Raw genomic sequence first — 19334 nt, 5'->3', positions numbered from 1 at the left:
TAACTCCCGATAGGCACAACGAGCAGATGAGATTGCATTCTGCTTCCTGTGCTTAGAACAAAATGACGTCGCAGTTTACAAGCATTGCTAACGCTGCAAGCATGTCCACCGTACTCCTTTGCAAGTTGGTCTCATTTTTCACAGGAAGGAGGCGAAATTTCTTACAATTTCAAGAGGTAACACGTACGATCATTGAATGCTTTAACTTTTAATGTGCAGGCACCAATTTTTCGGGCTCGTTTTGCAGCACTAAGAACCATTGTAGATGCCTGTATATATGCTAGTCATGTGAAATTTCGGCAAGTCCTTCAGTGTCAAAATGGCAGTATTTTCTTGTATGATTTCTTGTGATTGCAATTGTTTTCATTTTCAGTGTTGTGTAGTACTAAAATAAATATATTTCCACAATGAAAATGCTAATTTTTTTTCTATAGATAGCTGGTGCAACGTGTTTCGTAAAATGATGATGTTAGCTGTTAAAGCCTGCCTGAAAGTTCTACGAGTGTTGTCCGCATATCCAGTCTTCGCAGCTTGTTTAACAACAAAGGCTTGCTTTTTTCCAAATAAAGGTGCGCGACTTTTCAGATGTACTGCAATATTTAGCTGTGAGTGGGAGTGAGAGGTCTGCGGTATTGAATACCTCCCTGCTCTCAAAAGACACTCTGCGCAACTTTTCAGAAGAGATACCTTTTCAAACAATTTGCACAATCTGCCTTTTCTGAATAGGAAGCTGTTCAATGCCGCAAACCTTTCACTCCTCTTCACAGCTGAAGGGTCTCATTACTAGTAAATTCGTCTCTAAAAGTGTCAAAATTCGTCCACAAAAGATCGAAAGTTACTCTCTCATTACTATGAAGTTCATCTCTAAAAGGGTCAAAATTGATCCTGAAAGGGACGAAATTTACTCCCTCATTACAGTAAAATTCATCCCTAAAAGGGTCAAAATTAACCCCCAAAGGGACGAAATTTAGTCCCCAGTCAAAAAAAAGTTAGTTCCCCAATCATCACTGTTTATCCCCAAAGGGATCAAAGTTACTCCCCCAATTATAAACACGACGGCGCTCAAGGGACCATAATTAATCCCGTGAAGAGTTAAACTTAGTCCCTGATGCCCTGCTGTAGGGATCAAAAGCACTCCTTTTAACGGTTCAAACTTTTGACCTCAAGCGATCAATGGGAAGGGACTAAAAGAAAGTGTAGGGACTAAACCGGGGTTTTGCCGTTTTGGGGGATCAGTCTCAGTGACATCGATTTAGTCCCCAAAAAGGACGAAGTGCTACTCCTTTTTTTTAAGAGTGCAGTCGACGAGTCCGTAACGGAGGCGAAAAATATCAATATGAAACGGGCCCTAATAGCACACGCCAGACACTACTAGGGATACCCTGGCGTAACTACTCTGGCGACATTCGGATCCGACCTTGGTACCGACCTCCCCGGCATCCGTGACGTCATCCGTGGAGTCGTCTGGGAAGAATTTCGCAAGATGATTACCCCTGCGGATCGTCCGTCCTCACTGTCGCTACCCAAGTTCGTCCGAGAAAGGTTCACCTAGCCTTCCAACCTGAAGTTCCGATCAACGCGACGGCGCCAAAAGAACCAACTTTTAGCTACGCCGCCTTGACCCAACAACCACCGCAAGCAAAAAGCCGGCCACGGCGCCACCTCGACGAGATCCTCCGACGCCGAAATATCCTCGGCGCCAGGAAGGACAAGTCCAGGACGTCCGCCCGGAACGACCCCCGGCGAGGAAGACCGACGTGTGGAGAACGGCCGATCGACGCTCGTTGTGCTACCACTGCGAGGAAGCCGACACCGTTGTCCTTACCGGCAAATGGGGCTGCGTGGGTTCCACCCGACCGACCCACGCAAAAGTTACGATGAACTCCCTCGCGGCATTGCGAAGTACCCTCCGACGCTCGCCCTCCTCAGCGCCGTCTCACTGCCGTGAATCCTGCTCCCCATCGCCACGACGTTCAGCGGTCCCAGCGCCACGACCCCACCGAGGGAGCCTGTCTCTCCTTTGTCGCCAGGAAAACGAAGTGCGGCAACGCCTGCTGGTGAAGTAGCCGAAGACGATCGAAGAGCCTCCAAGAACTCCGGAGCGCTCCCACTCACCTGACGCCACAAATCGCAACGACGCTCCTGCAACGGTGCCCAACAACCTGAACGTCGTTGTCGACGGCGACGACGGATCCGCTCTTCTGAACACGAGAGCATACTACTCAGTCTTGAGTGCGAGGCTCTCTCGCCGCCTTCGAAAAGTGACGACGCCGTGGGATGGGCTGCAGATACGAACCGCTGGTGGACATTTCATAACGCCTGTCGGAAGGTGCACTGCTCGCGTCGAAAGTCACGGCCTGACGTGCCCTGTGCAATTCGTCGTTCTGCAAGACTGTGCGAGGGACGTTATCCCGGAAATGGACATTCTCTGCGAGTATGGCACGTTGTAATGTTATTGGTTCAGGTCAAACCGCCGAAGGAAGAATTCAGTCACACCGTGAGGTTTGATCGAGATATATATATATATATATTAAAAAAAAATTAACAAAAATAAGAAACGTTCTAGCTATACACAAATATACAAGTCAGAAATTGTCTCACTTTCAGTCCGTCCTTGTGTGGCTGAAGGTCTTGGCGCTGTCTGGTTTTCAGCAGCGCTTGGTTGTTGGTGAGTGATGTTCCTTGATGATGGTCTGGGATGCTCTGCTCCGGGACACCGCCGAAGTCGTTAATCTTTCCCACCAGTCGCCGCGTCGAGTCTCCTTAAATAAAGGAAGGTGATTCAAGATCAAGTCCAGGAAATGCTCGACGACGATATCGTTCAACCCTCAAGACGCCCATGGGCGTCGCCCGTCGTCCTTGCAAAGAATGACGGAACCCTGAGGTTCTGCGTTGCACTATCGTCGACTGAACGTTGTGACTAAGGACGTCTATCCAACCCCGGATCGGCGATACGTTAGACCAACTGCGCCAGTCCCGATATTTTTTGTCGATGGACCTGAAGAGTGGCTACTGGCAGAAGGAAGTCGACGAACGCGACCGCGAGAAACCTGCCTTCGTCACTCGCGACGGACTTTACGCATTCAATGTGATGCCCTTCGGACTATGTACAGCACTAGCCACCCTCCAGCGTGTGATGAACACAGTGCTGGTTGATCTGAAATGGCAGAGCTGCCTCGTCTACCTGGACGATGTCGTGGTATTTTCATGGGGTTTCGACGATCACCTGAAACGACTTCATGCCGTGCTTCAAGCCATCAAGGCCGCCGGCCTGTCACTCAAGCCAACAAAGTGTCGGTTCACCTATGGTGAACTAAAGTTCCTTGGCCACGTCGTGAACACCAAAGGTGCTCTTCCTGACCCAAAGACCCACGCCGTAGCTGCATTTGCGCCGCCGTCTGACACGAAGGCCGTGAGAAGATTTCTCGAATTCTGTGCCTACTACAGACGGTTTGTTCGAGACTTCGACAAGATGTCCACACCGCTGACGCCCGTCGCGAAGGGCGCCGTAAAGTTTGAATGACCAGAAGAGCACCAGGGATCATTTGATGAGCTCAAGCGAAGACACCAGACGCCCCCCTTCCCCAGGGACGCCACTGACACCGGACTTCGCGCAGTACTAGTCCAAAGGCAGGACGGGGCAGTGCGAGTCATCGCATACGTGACTGGGACGCTGTCTAAGGCAGAGCACTACTCAACGACTGAAAAGGAGTGTCTTGCTGGCGTCTGGGCAATAACAAAGTTCCGCCCATATTTGTATGGAAGTCCGTTTCGCGTATTCACGGACCACCACTCGCTTTGCTGGCTCGCGAAATTGAAGGATTACTCCGGGCGACTCGCCCGGTGGAGCCTACGACTGCAGAAGTTCGACATGACCGTGGTGTACAAGTCCGGCCGTAAACACAATGACTCCGACTGCCTGTCAAGGGCCGCAGTGGAGGCCGGTCCTGCCTGCAATGGAGACGAGCATGCTGAATGTTTCCTAGGCGCTCTCGATGCCAGCGACATACCAGCATTCCAACGAGACAACCCTGAACTGCGAGCGCGCATCGTGCACTTAGAGAGACAACGAGTACGGTTCCCCGTGCTTTCTTACGAATCCTGCCTACCTTCTCCACACAACAAGGGGTGCTGTACAAAAAAAAAATATTCTTCAATAACAACACAGCATGGCTGTTGGTTATTCCTTCCAGCCTTCGAAAAGAAATCTTCCAAGAACTGCATAACGACCCAACGGCTGGACACCTTGGCTACAACAGGACGCTCGCCAGGATTCGAGAAAAGTACTACTGCCGAGGCTTCCCAAAACCGTTCAACTCTATACTCGATCATGCCACGAGTGTCAGCGAGGCAAGAAAGCGCCGAAGAAGCCGTCAGGACTTCCGCATCCAATTTCTTCCCCGTCCCCAAAGTTCCAGCTGATGGGAATGGATTTTCTTGTCCCTTTCCTGCCGCCAACGACGGGAAATCGCTGAATGATCATCGCCAGAGATTATCTCACACGGTGCGCCCGGGCGAACGCCCTTCTATCAGATACGGCTGGTGAAGTCGCCAAGTTTTTTATTTAGTCCATTGACCTCCGGTACGGCACCTCCGAAGCCCTATTGGCCGAGCGTGGATCATCGTTCATGGTCCAGCTGACGCAAGAGATCCTTCGTCTCAGTTGAACGGGCCACTGTCGAACCACTGCGTGCCATCCGCAGGTAAATGGAAAAACAGAACGGCTAAACAAAACAATCGCCGACATGATCCCCATGTATGTTGACGTAGAGCACAAATCTTGAGACGAAGTGTTACTTTACGTCACGTTTGCTTACAACACGGCGGTGTAAGAGACCACAGGAGTAACCGCGTTCCAGCTGGTGCGTGGCAGAAAAGTAACGACCATGCTCGACGCAATGCTACTCCACGAACCAGCTGACGATGGGATCCCAGACGCCAATGTGGTTATTCAACGAGCCGAAGTTGGGAAGCTCGCCGACTCTGAATTCAAGATCAACAACGTGTCGACGCTGCCCGGTACAACTTTCGCCGGATCGACGTTCGCTTCAAGCCCGGAGATCGTGTGTGGGTTTGGACCCCGTTACGACGACGCGGCCTGAACGAGAAACTCCTGAAGCTCTACTTGGTACCCTACAAAGTGCTTCGTCGACTCGGGGATCTGAACTACGAGGTGATGCCCGACGGAACAAGAACATCATCACGTCGCCCATCGGGACCTCAAATCGTCCACGTCGTGCGCCTGAAGCCGTTCTACGCTCGACAGTTTGTGGACGCTATGTGTTCAAAATAACTCTTTAGTTTGCCGTTATTTTGATTTGCTTTGTTTTTCTTTGTGCTGTATCGGAGCGATGCATTTTTTAAAGGGGGAGTAATGCAGCGCGCAGCTGGCCAACTAGTCAGCGCGGCCGTGACCTAATCGTTACCGTGCTTGCCCCTTAGGCGAAGAGCCAGGGTTCGATTCCTGGGAGTGACGCGTGTTTTGTTTGGTTTTGCAGTTCAGTGTTCTGGTAATTTCGAGAAACCTGTTACTTGTTTGCGGTCCGAATGTTCTACGCGTCGAACTTACTACGCCGATTGTTCCAGAAGCCCACGGGTGTACATAAGGGGCTCCGCGTGCCGAGCCGTAGTCAGTCTCGCCGTTGTTATCCTCTGTTTCCTTTTTGGTTTTGGGCACAAGTTCGGCCCATTAAATACTTCAATTTCCTCAGCTATTCTTTGTTTCGTCACCTAATCATTTGTGAAAAACTTTCGCAGCATCATATCCAAACAGTTTTCAAGCATTTTAAGAGGCGTAGTATTTTTGCGGGCCGAAGTGTTGGATTTGATTTTTTTTTTCTACAACATTAGAAGTCATTTTTAAAACTACCGGAGCAGTGCCGTTTCGCATTATTTACCACCATGATATGGCGTCTGAATAAGAACAACGAACCTCTGTTCTTATATCGTAAAAAGAAAGCAGAATGTGACAGGAGAATTTCTTCAGTCTACGAGGTATATAAGGAGACATTCTTATGCGCATATTTTACGAGGGACATGCCCCTCTAGATTTAGCAGGATCTTTTTTTTCACGGCGAAATTCATGAACAAATAAATTCGTGCATATATTTACACCGGTTCCGGTTTCCCCACGACATTTTACTAGAACTACGTTCTCTCAATATAGGGATGGTCTCTTGTCATTCGATTTCAGAATGCACAAAAAATAAAACCCCAAGCGGCTGTTCAAAACACGGTGCACGTGTTCTTTTTCTTCCGACTTTATTCATTGAGTGTAAAATAAAATTACCTAATTTCGAAATCTTAGTCCTTCCTGCATATTTTATTTGCAAAAAAAAATTGTGGTGGTGATAAAAAAAATACGCGAAGAATAAAATTATAAATCTCGATGAAAGAAAAGTCGGGGTTAAAAGTTTTTATCAGTTTTAAAAGTACCCCGACATAATAAGGATGTACATGAGTTTTTAAGAAACCAGGAGCCTTACAGTCTCGTGCGTTGCAAAACGTAAGTCAAGAAATCCCCTCAGAAATAATGTAATATGTGCAATGTTCAGGCGTGTTTCACTTCGAAATTCTGAGACGATGTATTCACCCGTCCGTTTTTGTTTACTGAGCATTTTAGTAGTGAAACAATTTTGAGAAACCGGGACATCAGCACCAGTCAGTTAGTTTCTTGGGGTACAAACCTTGGGGGTAGTCAAATTTTGTGACAGAAAGCAGTATTAGGCTTGGTCAAAAACTTCGACCCTTCTTCAGTTTATCCACCATTGTCATACGAGAACTCTACTAATTTGTTAGAATACTATGCGAGAAAAAACCGAATCATTAGGCCGTTGAAACATCCTCTCACTCTATCGCAAATAGGGTTTAATTTTTTTTTTCTTATGAGTAACATTTTCGCTCGAAACTCCAACTGGCACTAATGCTAGGCAAAGGCTCAGTGTTCGGGTAGTGGAACTCTTTCATAACTGACTACAAAATATTTTAATGCGTTAAATGAGGGCTGTCGAAACTAAGTTCACCACTCAATTAGCCCCACAGATGTACCCGACATGCTCTGCTGTATTGTGACTGCTCGACGACGTGCAATGCTGCCTTCCTGTGACATCTCGAAATTGAAAAAAAATTGGTTGAAATTTGCATGTTAGTTTTGGCATCATCTTTATGCACCATTTTCTTAACAAACTCTTGCAAATTAAGTAAGATAAACTAATCTGCTGCTATTACTAAAGCAGGAAAGGTTAATAATTGGTACCGTTTCAGTACTTCAAATGATTGTTGCTGTAATCCTTAAAGTGGGGTGAAGCTGTGGCCCTGGATATACCATTGGGCTAGGGCAGCCCTACACGGCATCAAATTTAGATCACAACAATGCAACGGAAGCGCTGGTATTACGTATTTAACTCCTGTTCCTTCCAGTTTTGGTGCGAGTGTACGAAGTTTGTGAGAGAAACAGCGGGTTTTTAGATTTACATGCCAATCAACACATAGCCTAACTTTTTGTTTCCTACTATTGTACCTCTAGGGGTTAGAGTCAGACGGCAAGTGTTTAAACATTACCGTTAAAAAAATAATATTAATCACTTTTTTTAGGGTTTCAAAAAAATTTGCATTGAACGGAATTTGCAAACTCATATGTAGTAATGTCGTCTGCTACCAAAAACTGGACTGGCAATTCATTGTTAATTTTCAAATCTCATGTATGCTTTCATATAAAATAACCAAGCGTTTTTAAAACTAGGCATTAGGTACCGATGACCAGGTTACAAATCTGCATTTGCTGCCAACAACAATGTTTGGATTCTTGGCCTCTCGCATAAATGGGCAGAAACTAAACGTTCGAGAATGCGTAGGTTATTTTTGGGCGTGACCTAAACATAACTTTATGTTCTTCCAAAAAGCGTGGTTAAAACTACAGTTGTTCATGGGTGCAAATATCGATGCAAGGTTGATATTACCTTAGTACCTTTATAAGATTAGCAAACAGCTCTAATATTTAACAGAGAGGTGTGACTATTACTTCAGAACGTGCTGTATTTCTGGTTTCTAAAATGCGTATAAGCAGCCCACTCTCTCGCCTTTTTTTCCGTCAGTTTACCATTTAGTAGGGAGCACCAACGATCAACAATAGGTACGTTGAATCCTGCCAATTTGTATTTAAAAAAATCAATGGCTGTGTTTTTTGGTTAGCATTCCCGCCCGGAAGGTGAGATGTCCAGATTTGAAATCTTGAATCCGCCATAAATTTTGACTTGCACCGGTTTTGTAAAACTTTGATACAATCGATTAAGTAGGGTTCATTCATTTGAATAATTTGTATTATATATATATATATATATATATATATATATATATATATATATATATATATATATATATATACAGGGCTTTTTTGTTTAAATCTTAACAGATTTGTATGAAAAAGCCGTGAAAGTTACACTTATGCCGCTTGTGGAGGTGAGTTATACGGCCAGGGGGGCATATTATAGGGGGCTAATCGTAACGATCGGTCGGCTAGTTAAATAGAATTCATCAATTAACTTTCTAATTAATAAAAATAGACATATAGTTCCAATTAGAAACTTTCTCAGCGTTATCGAAAACCACTAAATCAGTCATTTTCAAAAAGACTTTGAGCGCGTGAGAAGCGTAGTATTGTACTGAATTTACCACTCGTGGAGCTGGTACAAGGCTGGGGCGAGATAAGATACGGAAAAATCGCGCGGGGCGCCTTACCGCAACCGCTGGCTTTGTACCTGATCCACGAGTGGTAAATTTAGTGCACTAGTACGCCTCTCACGCGCTCAAAGTCTTTCTGAAAATTACTGATTTAGTTATTTTCGATGACGTTGAGCAAGTTTCTTATCGGAACCATATGTCTATTTTTATTAATTAAAAAGTTAATTAACGAATTGAGTTAATTAGCCGACTAATCGTTATGATTAGCCCCATATAACATGTCCCCCTGGTCGTATAACTCGCCTCCACAAGCGGCATAACTTTCACGGCTTTTGTTAAACGAATCTGTTAAACTTAACAAACACCAAATATATATATATATATATATATATATATATATATATATATATATATATATATATATATATATATATATATATATGTATGTATATATATATATTTCCTTTCATGTGCTAAAGACAGTACCATGTTGAACTTCAAACGTAATTTAACAAGCATAATTACTATTATTATAATGCAATTAAATGCAAAGGTGCAAGCGAGCTGGACAGTAACGATGAAAATAATCCCTGGAGAAGGGGAACAAGAGAGACAAGGGACAAACACAAATCTCCAAACAGAGCTAGGTGACTGATGCGCGACCGAAAAAATCCGCCTGGTCCGGGTATCGAACCCGGGACCTCTCCACAGGTGGAGAGGTCCCGGGTTCGATACCCGGACCAGGCGGATTTTTTCGGTCGCGCATTAGTCACCTAGCTCTGTTTGGAGATTTGTGTTTGTCCCTTGTCCCTCTTGTTCCCCTTCTCCAGGGATTATTTTCATCATAATTACTAGCCACCTCTTCCTTAGATTTGTATACCACACCATCCCCGCTACGCTTCCTTGAGCTCACTCGGCTTTTGCATAAAGTTGACTTCCGCGAATCTAAAAACAGCGAAACATCTACACTGATACCACAGTATTTGATATAAGAAAATCTATTTTCAGGATGCACGATTATCTGTGGTATCTGCTCGAAATACAAAGTAACCGTTCATTCAGTTCAAGGATTAAGCGAGTCAACATCTGCACTATTTATAGCTCATGAATTGGGTCACCAGTAAGTACTTTGGTCTGAATGTCTCATCTCAACCCTATTAAACAACATCCTGTCTTTGGAGTCATTTAAATTATCCGTTCTATTCTTGGCATATTAATATCATATACGCCCTATAGCCTATTAACACAGAGAAAGAGAGAGAACAGCAAAACTTTTTTAACTTGGCATCGAACAGGTTTCTATTCCGGTTTTGTTTAGAGTCCGGTTCAGTAGATTATATTAGTTTCCGTTTTGTTTCCCCGGAGTCAGGCATGCGAATCATCGGTTAGGTCACAGTTTCCACCATATGCCAACTGGCTCAAATATGGTCATATTTATGCCTTAGACTCCTGCCGCCCATGCATTTTAACGGTAATTGGCGAGGATTATAGTGCCTCAGCACACCAAAATAGAGCTTTCTTATTGGAAATAATATAAAATCGCAACACAAGAAACACATCTAGGACCGGCTACCCAACATTGGCGAAATGCGTTATGTTACCGAGCGTATCACACACACGGTAATTTCCTTGCAAGTGCTGATAATATTTAAGGAACACAGTGGGTAGATATGTATATATATATATATGTATATATATATATATATATATATATTTATTCTTTTGACGTACAGTAACCACAGTAACGTTGTCACAGTGCTTCGTGCTAAACAAAATATGCTGAGTGAAATTACCTTTCTAACAAATTTAAATATAAAAACATGTACGCGCGCGAAAATATTTTACTTGTTTTTTTTCTTAAAATTTTTTCATCACATGTAAAAAATTAATAAACTAATTTGAGGTGAAGAGTGAAATATTAGTTTAGTCATCTTAAATCTTTGACTATCTTTATTTTATGAGATTGAATACCTTAGCTCCTTGTCAAGCCATGAAGAAATACAAGTAACGCTAAAGGTCTAACACCGCGGAGCGCATGATCTAGTTATTTATTCGTGCGGTTCAAATTCTTATGAATGTGTCTGTGTCTAAAATAAAGCGGAAAAGAAAACACCAGTAAGATTTAAAATTCATTTTTTTAAATATGGCAACTAATAAAAAAGTATATTTATATGAATGTAGAATGAGCGGTTTCAAGTAAAAATAAAAAAACCTTACCCCGGATGAACTGAATGCGGCACTGATATCTTTGTCTTCGGCATCCATAGCAAGGAAAATGTAAACATAGCCTTTCTTTCATGTACAGACATTCACGTTTTTATTCACGAACTTTGACAGTATCTTACAGTCGACGTGATAAAAATTGTCGAGCTCCTGAAGGTTATACAACATTGTAAAGACGACACAATAGGACGGTGCAAAATTAGAAGGAACAAAACAGGACAGACGCAGGAGAGACATAAGTACTAGTACATTTTTCCTCTCCTTTTGCAATGTTTTTAATAATGTTGTTCAACAACACTGTAGCCCAGCAATCCACCGTTTTAAAGATTTTATGCAATCCACTATAGGCAGCGGGAGACGCCTACGTTGTGATGGACTTGGACGCCAACGACGCCACATGTGTTATATTTTACGCCATCGGTTAGTACATAGTAATTGTGAAAAGAAAACGACAAGATTGCGTTATCGCAATGCATAAAAATCGCAAACGCAATTCTGCGCACGTGCTCATGGCGATCGTGACAGCATCCTTTAATTCCTCAATTTAGTTGCTCAACAATATCATTTACAAATTCGTGCCGCTAAAAAAATAGAGAAATTCCAGCCATGAAGGTGTTTTTTGTTGTTTTTTTATCCTGAGATAAAAATTGCTTTCTACCCGCCGTCTTCTGCTTTAAAATTCGAAAAGCAAAAATATAATAATCAAATCCCGGTCTTGAAAAAAATACAGGATAATAAATATGTGAATTTGTTTTTCCGTTCGGTGAACCCCACGTCTTATCACAAACACAACAGTATGTCAAATACAGGTCAAAGCAGTAGATAAAAACAGAAAGCAAGTAGAGTACTCGTAGGCGAGGCACGAGCGCACCGTACTCTCAAACTCACCATGTCCGGGAACAGCGTAACCTAGTTGAACTTAAGGATACGAAAAGCTTACCAAACCTCATTTCAAATGAATATAAAAACATGTTTCAAGGTTGTATTCTTAGAAACAACTATATATATATATATATATATGATGGTTCAAGTCACCAGGCTTGATCTAGAATAGACCGTAAAAATCGACGCCTGCACGTAGCAATCTAAACTTTCCGTCAAATGTGTAATTCACCAGGTCGGTTTTTCTTGTAAAATTACACAAGAAAGATCCATGGATAGAACAAAAAGAAGGAAATGTTTATTTGACGTCCCAAGAGGAGGCCTCTCTTCTTCAGAATACACACACACACGCACACACACACACACACACACATACATACATATATATATACATGCTTCCATGAGCCATCTATACAGTCCAGCGTTGTGAACATCTAGACTACGCACATGCTCGTCGCACCAATAATATCGAAGGTCATGCGTATCTCACATCACATTTAATTGACTTGGATACCTCATAGCATACTTCAAATCCATCGACAGCTACGAAAGAGCTAAACGGGCCATTTGACTTCAGGAGCTCTCGACTACGGTATTGATCTATGTTCCAGTTCGACACAATTCCTCCTTCTGATATTCTTCTCGTATCGGGTGTTGGTTCGTTTTGAGATCCTGGTTAAAAAGTACCGTGCTCAAGCTTGTAGATTTAGCTGATGTGCTGTTCATGCTTCGATCCTGTCTTTTTTTTTGTTGTTTTTTCTTACAACATGCAGATTGGGAATGAATCACGAAGAACACCCTGGACATGCTGGTCTTGACTGTGGCCCGGGTGCAGGATATGTAATGGCAGCTGTATTGGATACGCCAGGACGCTCTGTATTTTCTCACTGCGTCTATGACAAGATGAAGAGATGCCTAATGTAAGATATTTTGATATACTGCTCGCAACTTCAATTCCCGAAGATAGTGGATACTGGTTGAGCATCCCTTTATAACATTACTTTGCATAAAATTAATGCTGCATAGTTTTGTCAAGAATATCAAAATAAAAATATAAAAGTGAGAAAAGGAAAAGGGCGAGTGAAGATGAAGGGTTGTGATTATCTTATTCCTATTGAATTAGGGTATATTTAGTCTGTCTGCAGTAGTATTTGTGATTGACTGATTTGTAAGCAAAAGTAATTTTGAACGAATTAAGCGCTCGTTGTGTGCTTCAAAGTACACATAAATAAAACAGTAAACGAGCACCAGATGCAAACCCCCACGCAAGCTGGCGTAAGGTTTGTCGGTTTATTATTCCTCTAACTCCCTGGCATCCACACTCCAAAAAAACCAGCACCCATGGATGCCGTTTTTTTTTCCACTGAGTCAAGATTGTTGTTTTTTCGAAAATGCGATATAGTTTTTGGTGTTGTCTTTAGCCATCTAGTAAGTTAGTGTTTATGGTGGCCGCTAGAAAATGCATAAACTGGTTTAGCAGCAGGCTACATTAGTATAAACTCATAAGAATGCGTGAAATTTGCACCTTTTGTTTTTGTAATTGTATGGAAAATTTACGATTTGCCCTTTTATATTTAAGCCCTGACTTCCAATAGAGTCCTTTCGAAAGACCACCTTCAGTTGGGAGATGCGCAATTCCTGCTCAATTGCAGACAATGACCGCAACGCCACGGCACAGTTTTGTGATGTGTTGGATTAAAGGCAGAAGCACACTCACAAAAAAAAAGGAAATGAGCGCAGGGACATTTCATTTTCGACGCTGTTTGATTGGCTCGTTCACTCCTAGCGTTGACCGCGCTCTGACGTTCGCTATCTTATGGGATAACTGGCACTTTCCACGATTTTATTTGTTACACCACTGTAGGGTTGTTCCGACCTTCTAATAATCTGCCACTGACTTTCGAAACGGGTCCATTGCATTTATGCATTCGCGTGTTTTTTTGGTGGTAGGCCTCGGGATCAGGACTTTTACATGCTTCGTAGCATTTGGTGTTCAAGTCTGAGGAAGTGAATGAAAGTAAAAACTAAAAGGCGTTCCGTCTATTTTGAATTTTTAAGCTTCCGGCCATAACCATGGCCATCGTATTTTTACGGACGAGCTTTTAGAACAATGTTCGGTCTTGGGAACAAAAGTGTCATTGTTCGCTATTTTAACAAATTTACTCACACATGTTTTTTAAAGTGTAAAACCAACCGAAACTATAATATTTAAAGATTTACAAAAGAGCACCTAAAAAGCTTTAAAAGGTATCTAATAATATCTCCAAAGAGCGAAGGACCTTATACAATTTTACCATGTTGGTGAACAGGCAATTTCAGCTTGCCCTGAAGACTACATGCTGTTTAAATCCTAGTTCATCTTGAGACAGGCAGAGATGGAGCATTGTTTCGGTTTAGGACAAACGTCTTAAGTTGCATTGTCCTGTTAAACATCTCGTTGTAGTCTGGTACACTTTGGTGGTCATTCGTAGCTGATATTGTTTTTCCCAACCTGCTGCAGACACTACGGTATAGAGAAAAACGAATGACTAGGAAACAGAAGCGATTCAAACAAAAAATCGCCAAAAAGCGTTTAGAATTGTAGTTGTTGCAATGAAAAGGTAAAAAAAATGAATAGCTATACTGAAGGCGCTTATTGTAAGGGTTGACTTCTCCGGATATAGCGCAGTCCACAAGTCCCCATAAGCACCGCCTTTTTGTGTACGGTAGACGCTTGGTTCTTTATCATGTATTCTCGAATTTCTGGGGCCATTTGCGCCCACAATATATATTTTATGTAAATATCCGAATATAAAGTACACTAAAGGATGAGTGTTCAAATCTTCTGGGTTTTTTTCAATTCATGTTATGGGATCATTCAATACTCAATTCTCAAACCAGCCGAACTTTTCTCAACAATTGTTGCTTTCTTGCAACAAATACTTTCTCTGCCCTTTACTTATTTGAATGTATAACTGGCTTAATGATAAACAGATGCAAGAATATTTTCACAACAAAAATACAGATACCTTGTTTTCGCAAAAGAGACACACTGAATGGTGCAATGAGTTATATGAAGTAACCCGCCAAATCCAATGCTCTAGCCAACCCTTTTTACTCATGCAAACGTCGGGTCAGGGACACCAGCATTCGCTTAGAGCGCACTCAGCATCAACGGCAAAGCATTCTGTTCAAGTGTGTCGCCCAGTTGTGTATGCAACCGAGTGTTTTGTCCATTCGTGTATGAGCCATTCTAGGTAGTTTTCATGGGCCGAGCTCATTATATATATATATATATATATCTTGCTCTTCAGAACGAGAACCAGGTCACAACCAGGTGCCAAAGTTGAGAAACTTTGCCACCTGGTTGTGACCTCTAGCGCTACATTTTGGCGGAAAATAAACATTCGGCGGTGCATAGATCTTTTTGGCGGTAAAAAAGCCATGTAAACTTTTTTTTGTGACACCCCGTACCTCAGCAGCAGAGGGTTCCAGTACAAACATGTTTTGAGAAAAGGGCAGCATTCCACTTAGCATTGAAAGTGTTGTAGTATACAATCTTTCTTGCCATATGATTTTTAGGAAGAATTGAAGCTCTCAGGGGAGAGCGAAGGTGCGCTAAAGTTTCTACTCATGCAGTCGGAAAAAAGTTGGCGGTGCCAGAACGAGGGCGATATCCTTATCATCGGTATTATCAGACCGTTAGTTCTGCTCCTGCTGCAAGAGTGGTAACGTTAGTACACCCCGTGGCTTTACCATGTCAGCATATACCATGTTATGGTATGTGCTGATTTCGTTTCTTGTGATAACATTCACCAAGCTTTTGCTAGAAGCAATTGGCTTTTTTTATCTCCTGATATGACTTTAGTTTTTTTCTTTTTTTTTTCTCACCCAACTATTTGTAAGAATTATTTTAGTCTTACTGGCAACACTCGACATTTGTATTACAGATTTTAAAAAGCCGTTATATCTAGAAGCATACGGTTTGCGCTGGTGAGCTATGCGCACCCCGATACACAATATAGAGGATAGTCCTGTCTAGAAGTTCGTGAATTACCTAAAATTTGGTAAATAAATAATTATTTTCTAAAAATTAAATACAAAATTTTTTTGACAAACTTGCAGAGCGTCATGAAAAGCTAGTAAAATAGCCAATATTAGAACTCATTGTGGAGCGTGGGAAAGGCGGTAGCGCGCTAAGTTACCACCTGTGGAAGACACGCAAGGCTATAGGTACAAAAACGCTGCCGCGAGGTTTTCAAATGTTCTATTATTCGCAATTTTGCTCTGTTTAATTAGCGCTGTTTCCCCGACTGGTAGGTTTAGCGCACTACCGTAGTTTCAAGGCAATCCGAATATTTTTTTTTAAACAAGACATGTTTTTTAACGCTACCCCACAGTACCACAATTTTGACCGTCCATTCAAGCATTTTCCGCTAAATTTAGCGGGGAATATGGCGTTACGTGACTTATACACCTTGGCGAAATTGACGGCACGTGACCAACATATTATTTCAATTACCCGTTAAATTTACCGGGAAAATTCACGTCTTGTGACCCAGACACCAATTTCGATTATCCGCTAAATTTTGTGGGAAAAATTGACATCACGTGACCTAAAGACACTTGACATTTACAACTATTCAATTTTCCCGCTAAGTTTAGCGGCAAGATATACGTAACGTGACACAGTACCTTTCCGGGCAATTCTGAAGAAATTTCGTGCATAACAGGACTTTAAATGTGAATGTCACTGGCAATTTTGTTTCTTAGTTTGCTGATTTAATTGTTTTTGATGGCGCTCAGAAATGTTCTGTTTTGAACCGCATGGTTCTTTTCACTACCTATCCCTCCACATAATCTCCCCCTCTCCGTAAAACCCAGATGCATAAACCATATTAATGTAAATTTAATGTTTTTTTCTAAACATGTCATTCATGACTCAAAACAGCCAGTATATACTTTTATTGTTTTGATTTTTATCTTCGCTTTTAACATTGTGGTCTATTTCATAAATTTACCGAGTTCAAGTATTATCGACATTGATGTTGCTGAACTATCGCAACATTAAACTATGTAATTTTGTGTTTGCTATCGATTTTCTGGTTACAGCGAGAAAGACCAAAGGTGCTTTGAAAAGACGGCAAGAATGCAACTCTAGGAGGAAGATTACAGAAAGTCCATATGGAGCACCACTCAATTACGTATAACTTCCACTTAAAAAAAAGTATACAATTCTTTTAGGCACAGTACGAGCAAAAAAATAAATATTAATTATCACAGCATAACTGCGAGTCAGTTTAGTCAATTGAGAACGTCGCGATATGCATAACCAAGATTCCGGGACAGGGCGGCATAGTTTCATGTTTTTACGCCTCGTGCCTTAGCACCAATATCGGGCTGCAGCCGTTTGTGACAAAATGGTGCATCATGCGTCAGTTGGAACAAAGGGGAGGGGGGGGGGGAAGTAGTGCTTGGTGACTGCAAAGAGCTATGGGCTATTTTCTAGTCCTGCAGTTTATATTGTTTACACCAAGACACTGAAAGTGTGGATATCGGTTTTATTTATAATCTAATATAATCTAATACGAAAGATATAATCTAATGTTAATTTCATTTTCGAAAGTTGGCCATATACGGTATTCATATTTAAAATGACTACGTCACTCGGCTATATTTGCACCCTGCATATGTAAATGTGTAAATTACCTGTGCTTGGTTAGCACCGTTCTAATTTGCGCTACGCTCGCTCATTCGGTAAAAGACTCACTATAAGGCAAGTCGTTTTAATAAATACCTTCATAAATATGTATGAAAAACATTGAAAAACTACATTTCTGAGTCACCTGCGCGGTCTACAAAACTAGTGATCCCAGGAGATTCAGAAAGAATGCATTCAGGTGAATTAGTTTGATCTATTAATAAACATATTTTTAAATTGTCGGAATGCACACGATGTTTGGGTGCACTCAGAAATGGCTAGTCGAGTATTTTGCTTCCAGAAAAGAAGAGGGACAAAGTTATTGAATAGTTCTTGTTCATTTGATAAGAACACTAAAAATACTGCCATGTCCCGACTCATTGATGTAGGCTGCTTTGGGGTAGCAGCGCAATCAAAAAGAAACTTTCACAACGACCTAAAAAAAAGAAACAACCAATGAAACACAGTTACAATTTCCTGTAACGCCGAATCAGAGAGCAGCTTTTAAAAAGGAGGAGGGGAGGGGATGAAGAGGAGCGTCACGTGTGACGTCACGAGGGTAACATTTTTCGGCGAAATTTGGGGGGAAAGTTTTGCGGAAACCTTTTCCCGCTAAATTCAGCAGAACAATATTCCCGGGTTGAGTGGCGTCAAGAGGGAAAAATGTTTTCGCTAACGTTAGCGGGAAAAATTTTTCGTCAACATTAGCAGGGAAATTTTGCCCTCGTGAAAGTCCCACGTCACATCACGTGTCACGTTATTATGGGAAACGTTTCATAACGCAACGGGCGATTACCCCGATGGCAGCGCCGCTCAAGCCAGAAACAGGAGCCGAAGAGCTGCGCTCTAGACGAATACTGCAGTTAGATTTATTACGACATGAATCCAATGTCTGTTCGCATCAAAATTTTACTTCATGTATAATTTTAGTCATGGCGTCATTTTGTTTGTGTCGTTACTGCCTACGTGCATATTTTCAACACCTTTTAATGTATTTGGTAATCAAACAAAAGCGGTTGGTGACGCCCTTTGGTGTGACGCTATTTGATAGAGGGTAAAGGCAGGTTCACAATGTTGCAACCGACTAGAACAGAGTGCAACAAAACATGTTTTTAAGCCCCTTGTGACAGCTTACGACCGTGCCGCCGAGCAGCAATGGCGGTCGTAAGCGACTTAATTCCCTCTTTTGGTAGACTCAGCCGTAGCCCTTTGCAGCAGTGTGAACCAGACTTAGCACGTCGCAGGCTCACTGCAGGGTTTAACGAACATTTTCACAAACATTCGGACTGTGCCCAAGTGAGTATGCAGATAACTTGGTGGAGCAAACATCAAAATTATACTTGAATGGATTTTTATTTTATTTCCAATCATCCAGGCAGTTGCGTTTCGCGATGGTTCCGGCCTATGAAGAGGCAACATCTACACTGAAAAAGTATTCATGGGCTCCCTCGTGCACGTGTGCATGCGAATGGGCTCATGGGCCGTTCGGCAACACGCTTGCATGAGCGTGAAGAGGAATTATGTCGGAACGTTACTTTGTAAGCTGTCGCAGCGGACATTGATCCCTTCTGCGCAGGAGGAATTCAGTAGCTGTTTTTCACTCCGCAGTGGCGTAACGGTATATCATATCCCTTTGTACAGGCTGAATATGCGCCAGTGAACGCGCACAAATAATTACGAATACAAACAAACTGCAAATACTAAGCACAATGATTACTGTTTGGTTGCTATGATTAACGTTAAATATTAATAAAAAGGTTAAGAAACACCTGATTGTTGAGTTGAGAAAGTGTAAATCTTACTTGTGTAGTACGCGTACATGTGACCTCTTGAACGGCTGTGTTTGCTATTGGATGTTCTGAGCATAGAC

General features: G+C 42.3%; 1 protein-coding gene across 1 annotated transcript in view; it reads left to right on the top strand.

Annotated features, from left to right (window-relative positions):
- The window catches only part of LOC115319623 (disintegrin and metalloproteinase domain-containing protein 9-like), a 39658-nt gene extending 22734 nt beyond the window's left edge, over positions 1-16924 (top strand). The window contains exons 10-12 of the mRNA XM_029979671.2: positions 9688-9799; positions 12558-12704; positions 16876-16924. Of these exons, the coding sequence (XP_029835531.2) occupies positions 9688-9799; positions 12558-12704; positions 16876-16924 (308 nt within the window). The remainder of the gene's footprint in view (positions 1-9687; positions 9800-12557; positions 12705-16875) is intronic.
- The last annotated feature ends 2410 nt before the right edge of the window (positions 16925-19334 follow it).

Source organism: Ixodes scapularis, unplaced genomic scaffold (genome assembly GCF_016920785.2).
Source record: "Ixodes scapularis isolate PalLabHiFi unplaced genomic scaffold, ASM1692078v2 PGA_scaffold3__209_contigs__length_174095766, whole genome shotgun sequence".
Classification (NCBI taxonomy): Eukaryota; Metazoa; Arthropoda; class Arachnida; order Ixodida; family Ixodidae; genus Ixodes; species Ixodes scapularis.
Note: the sequence above shows the minus strand (reverse complement) of the source record. Positions and strands in the feature narration are given on the sequence as shown.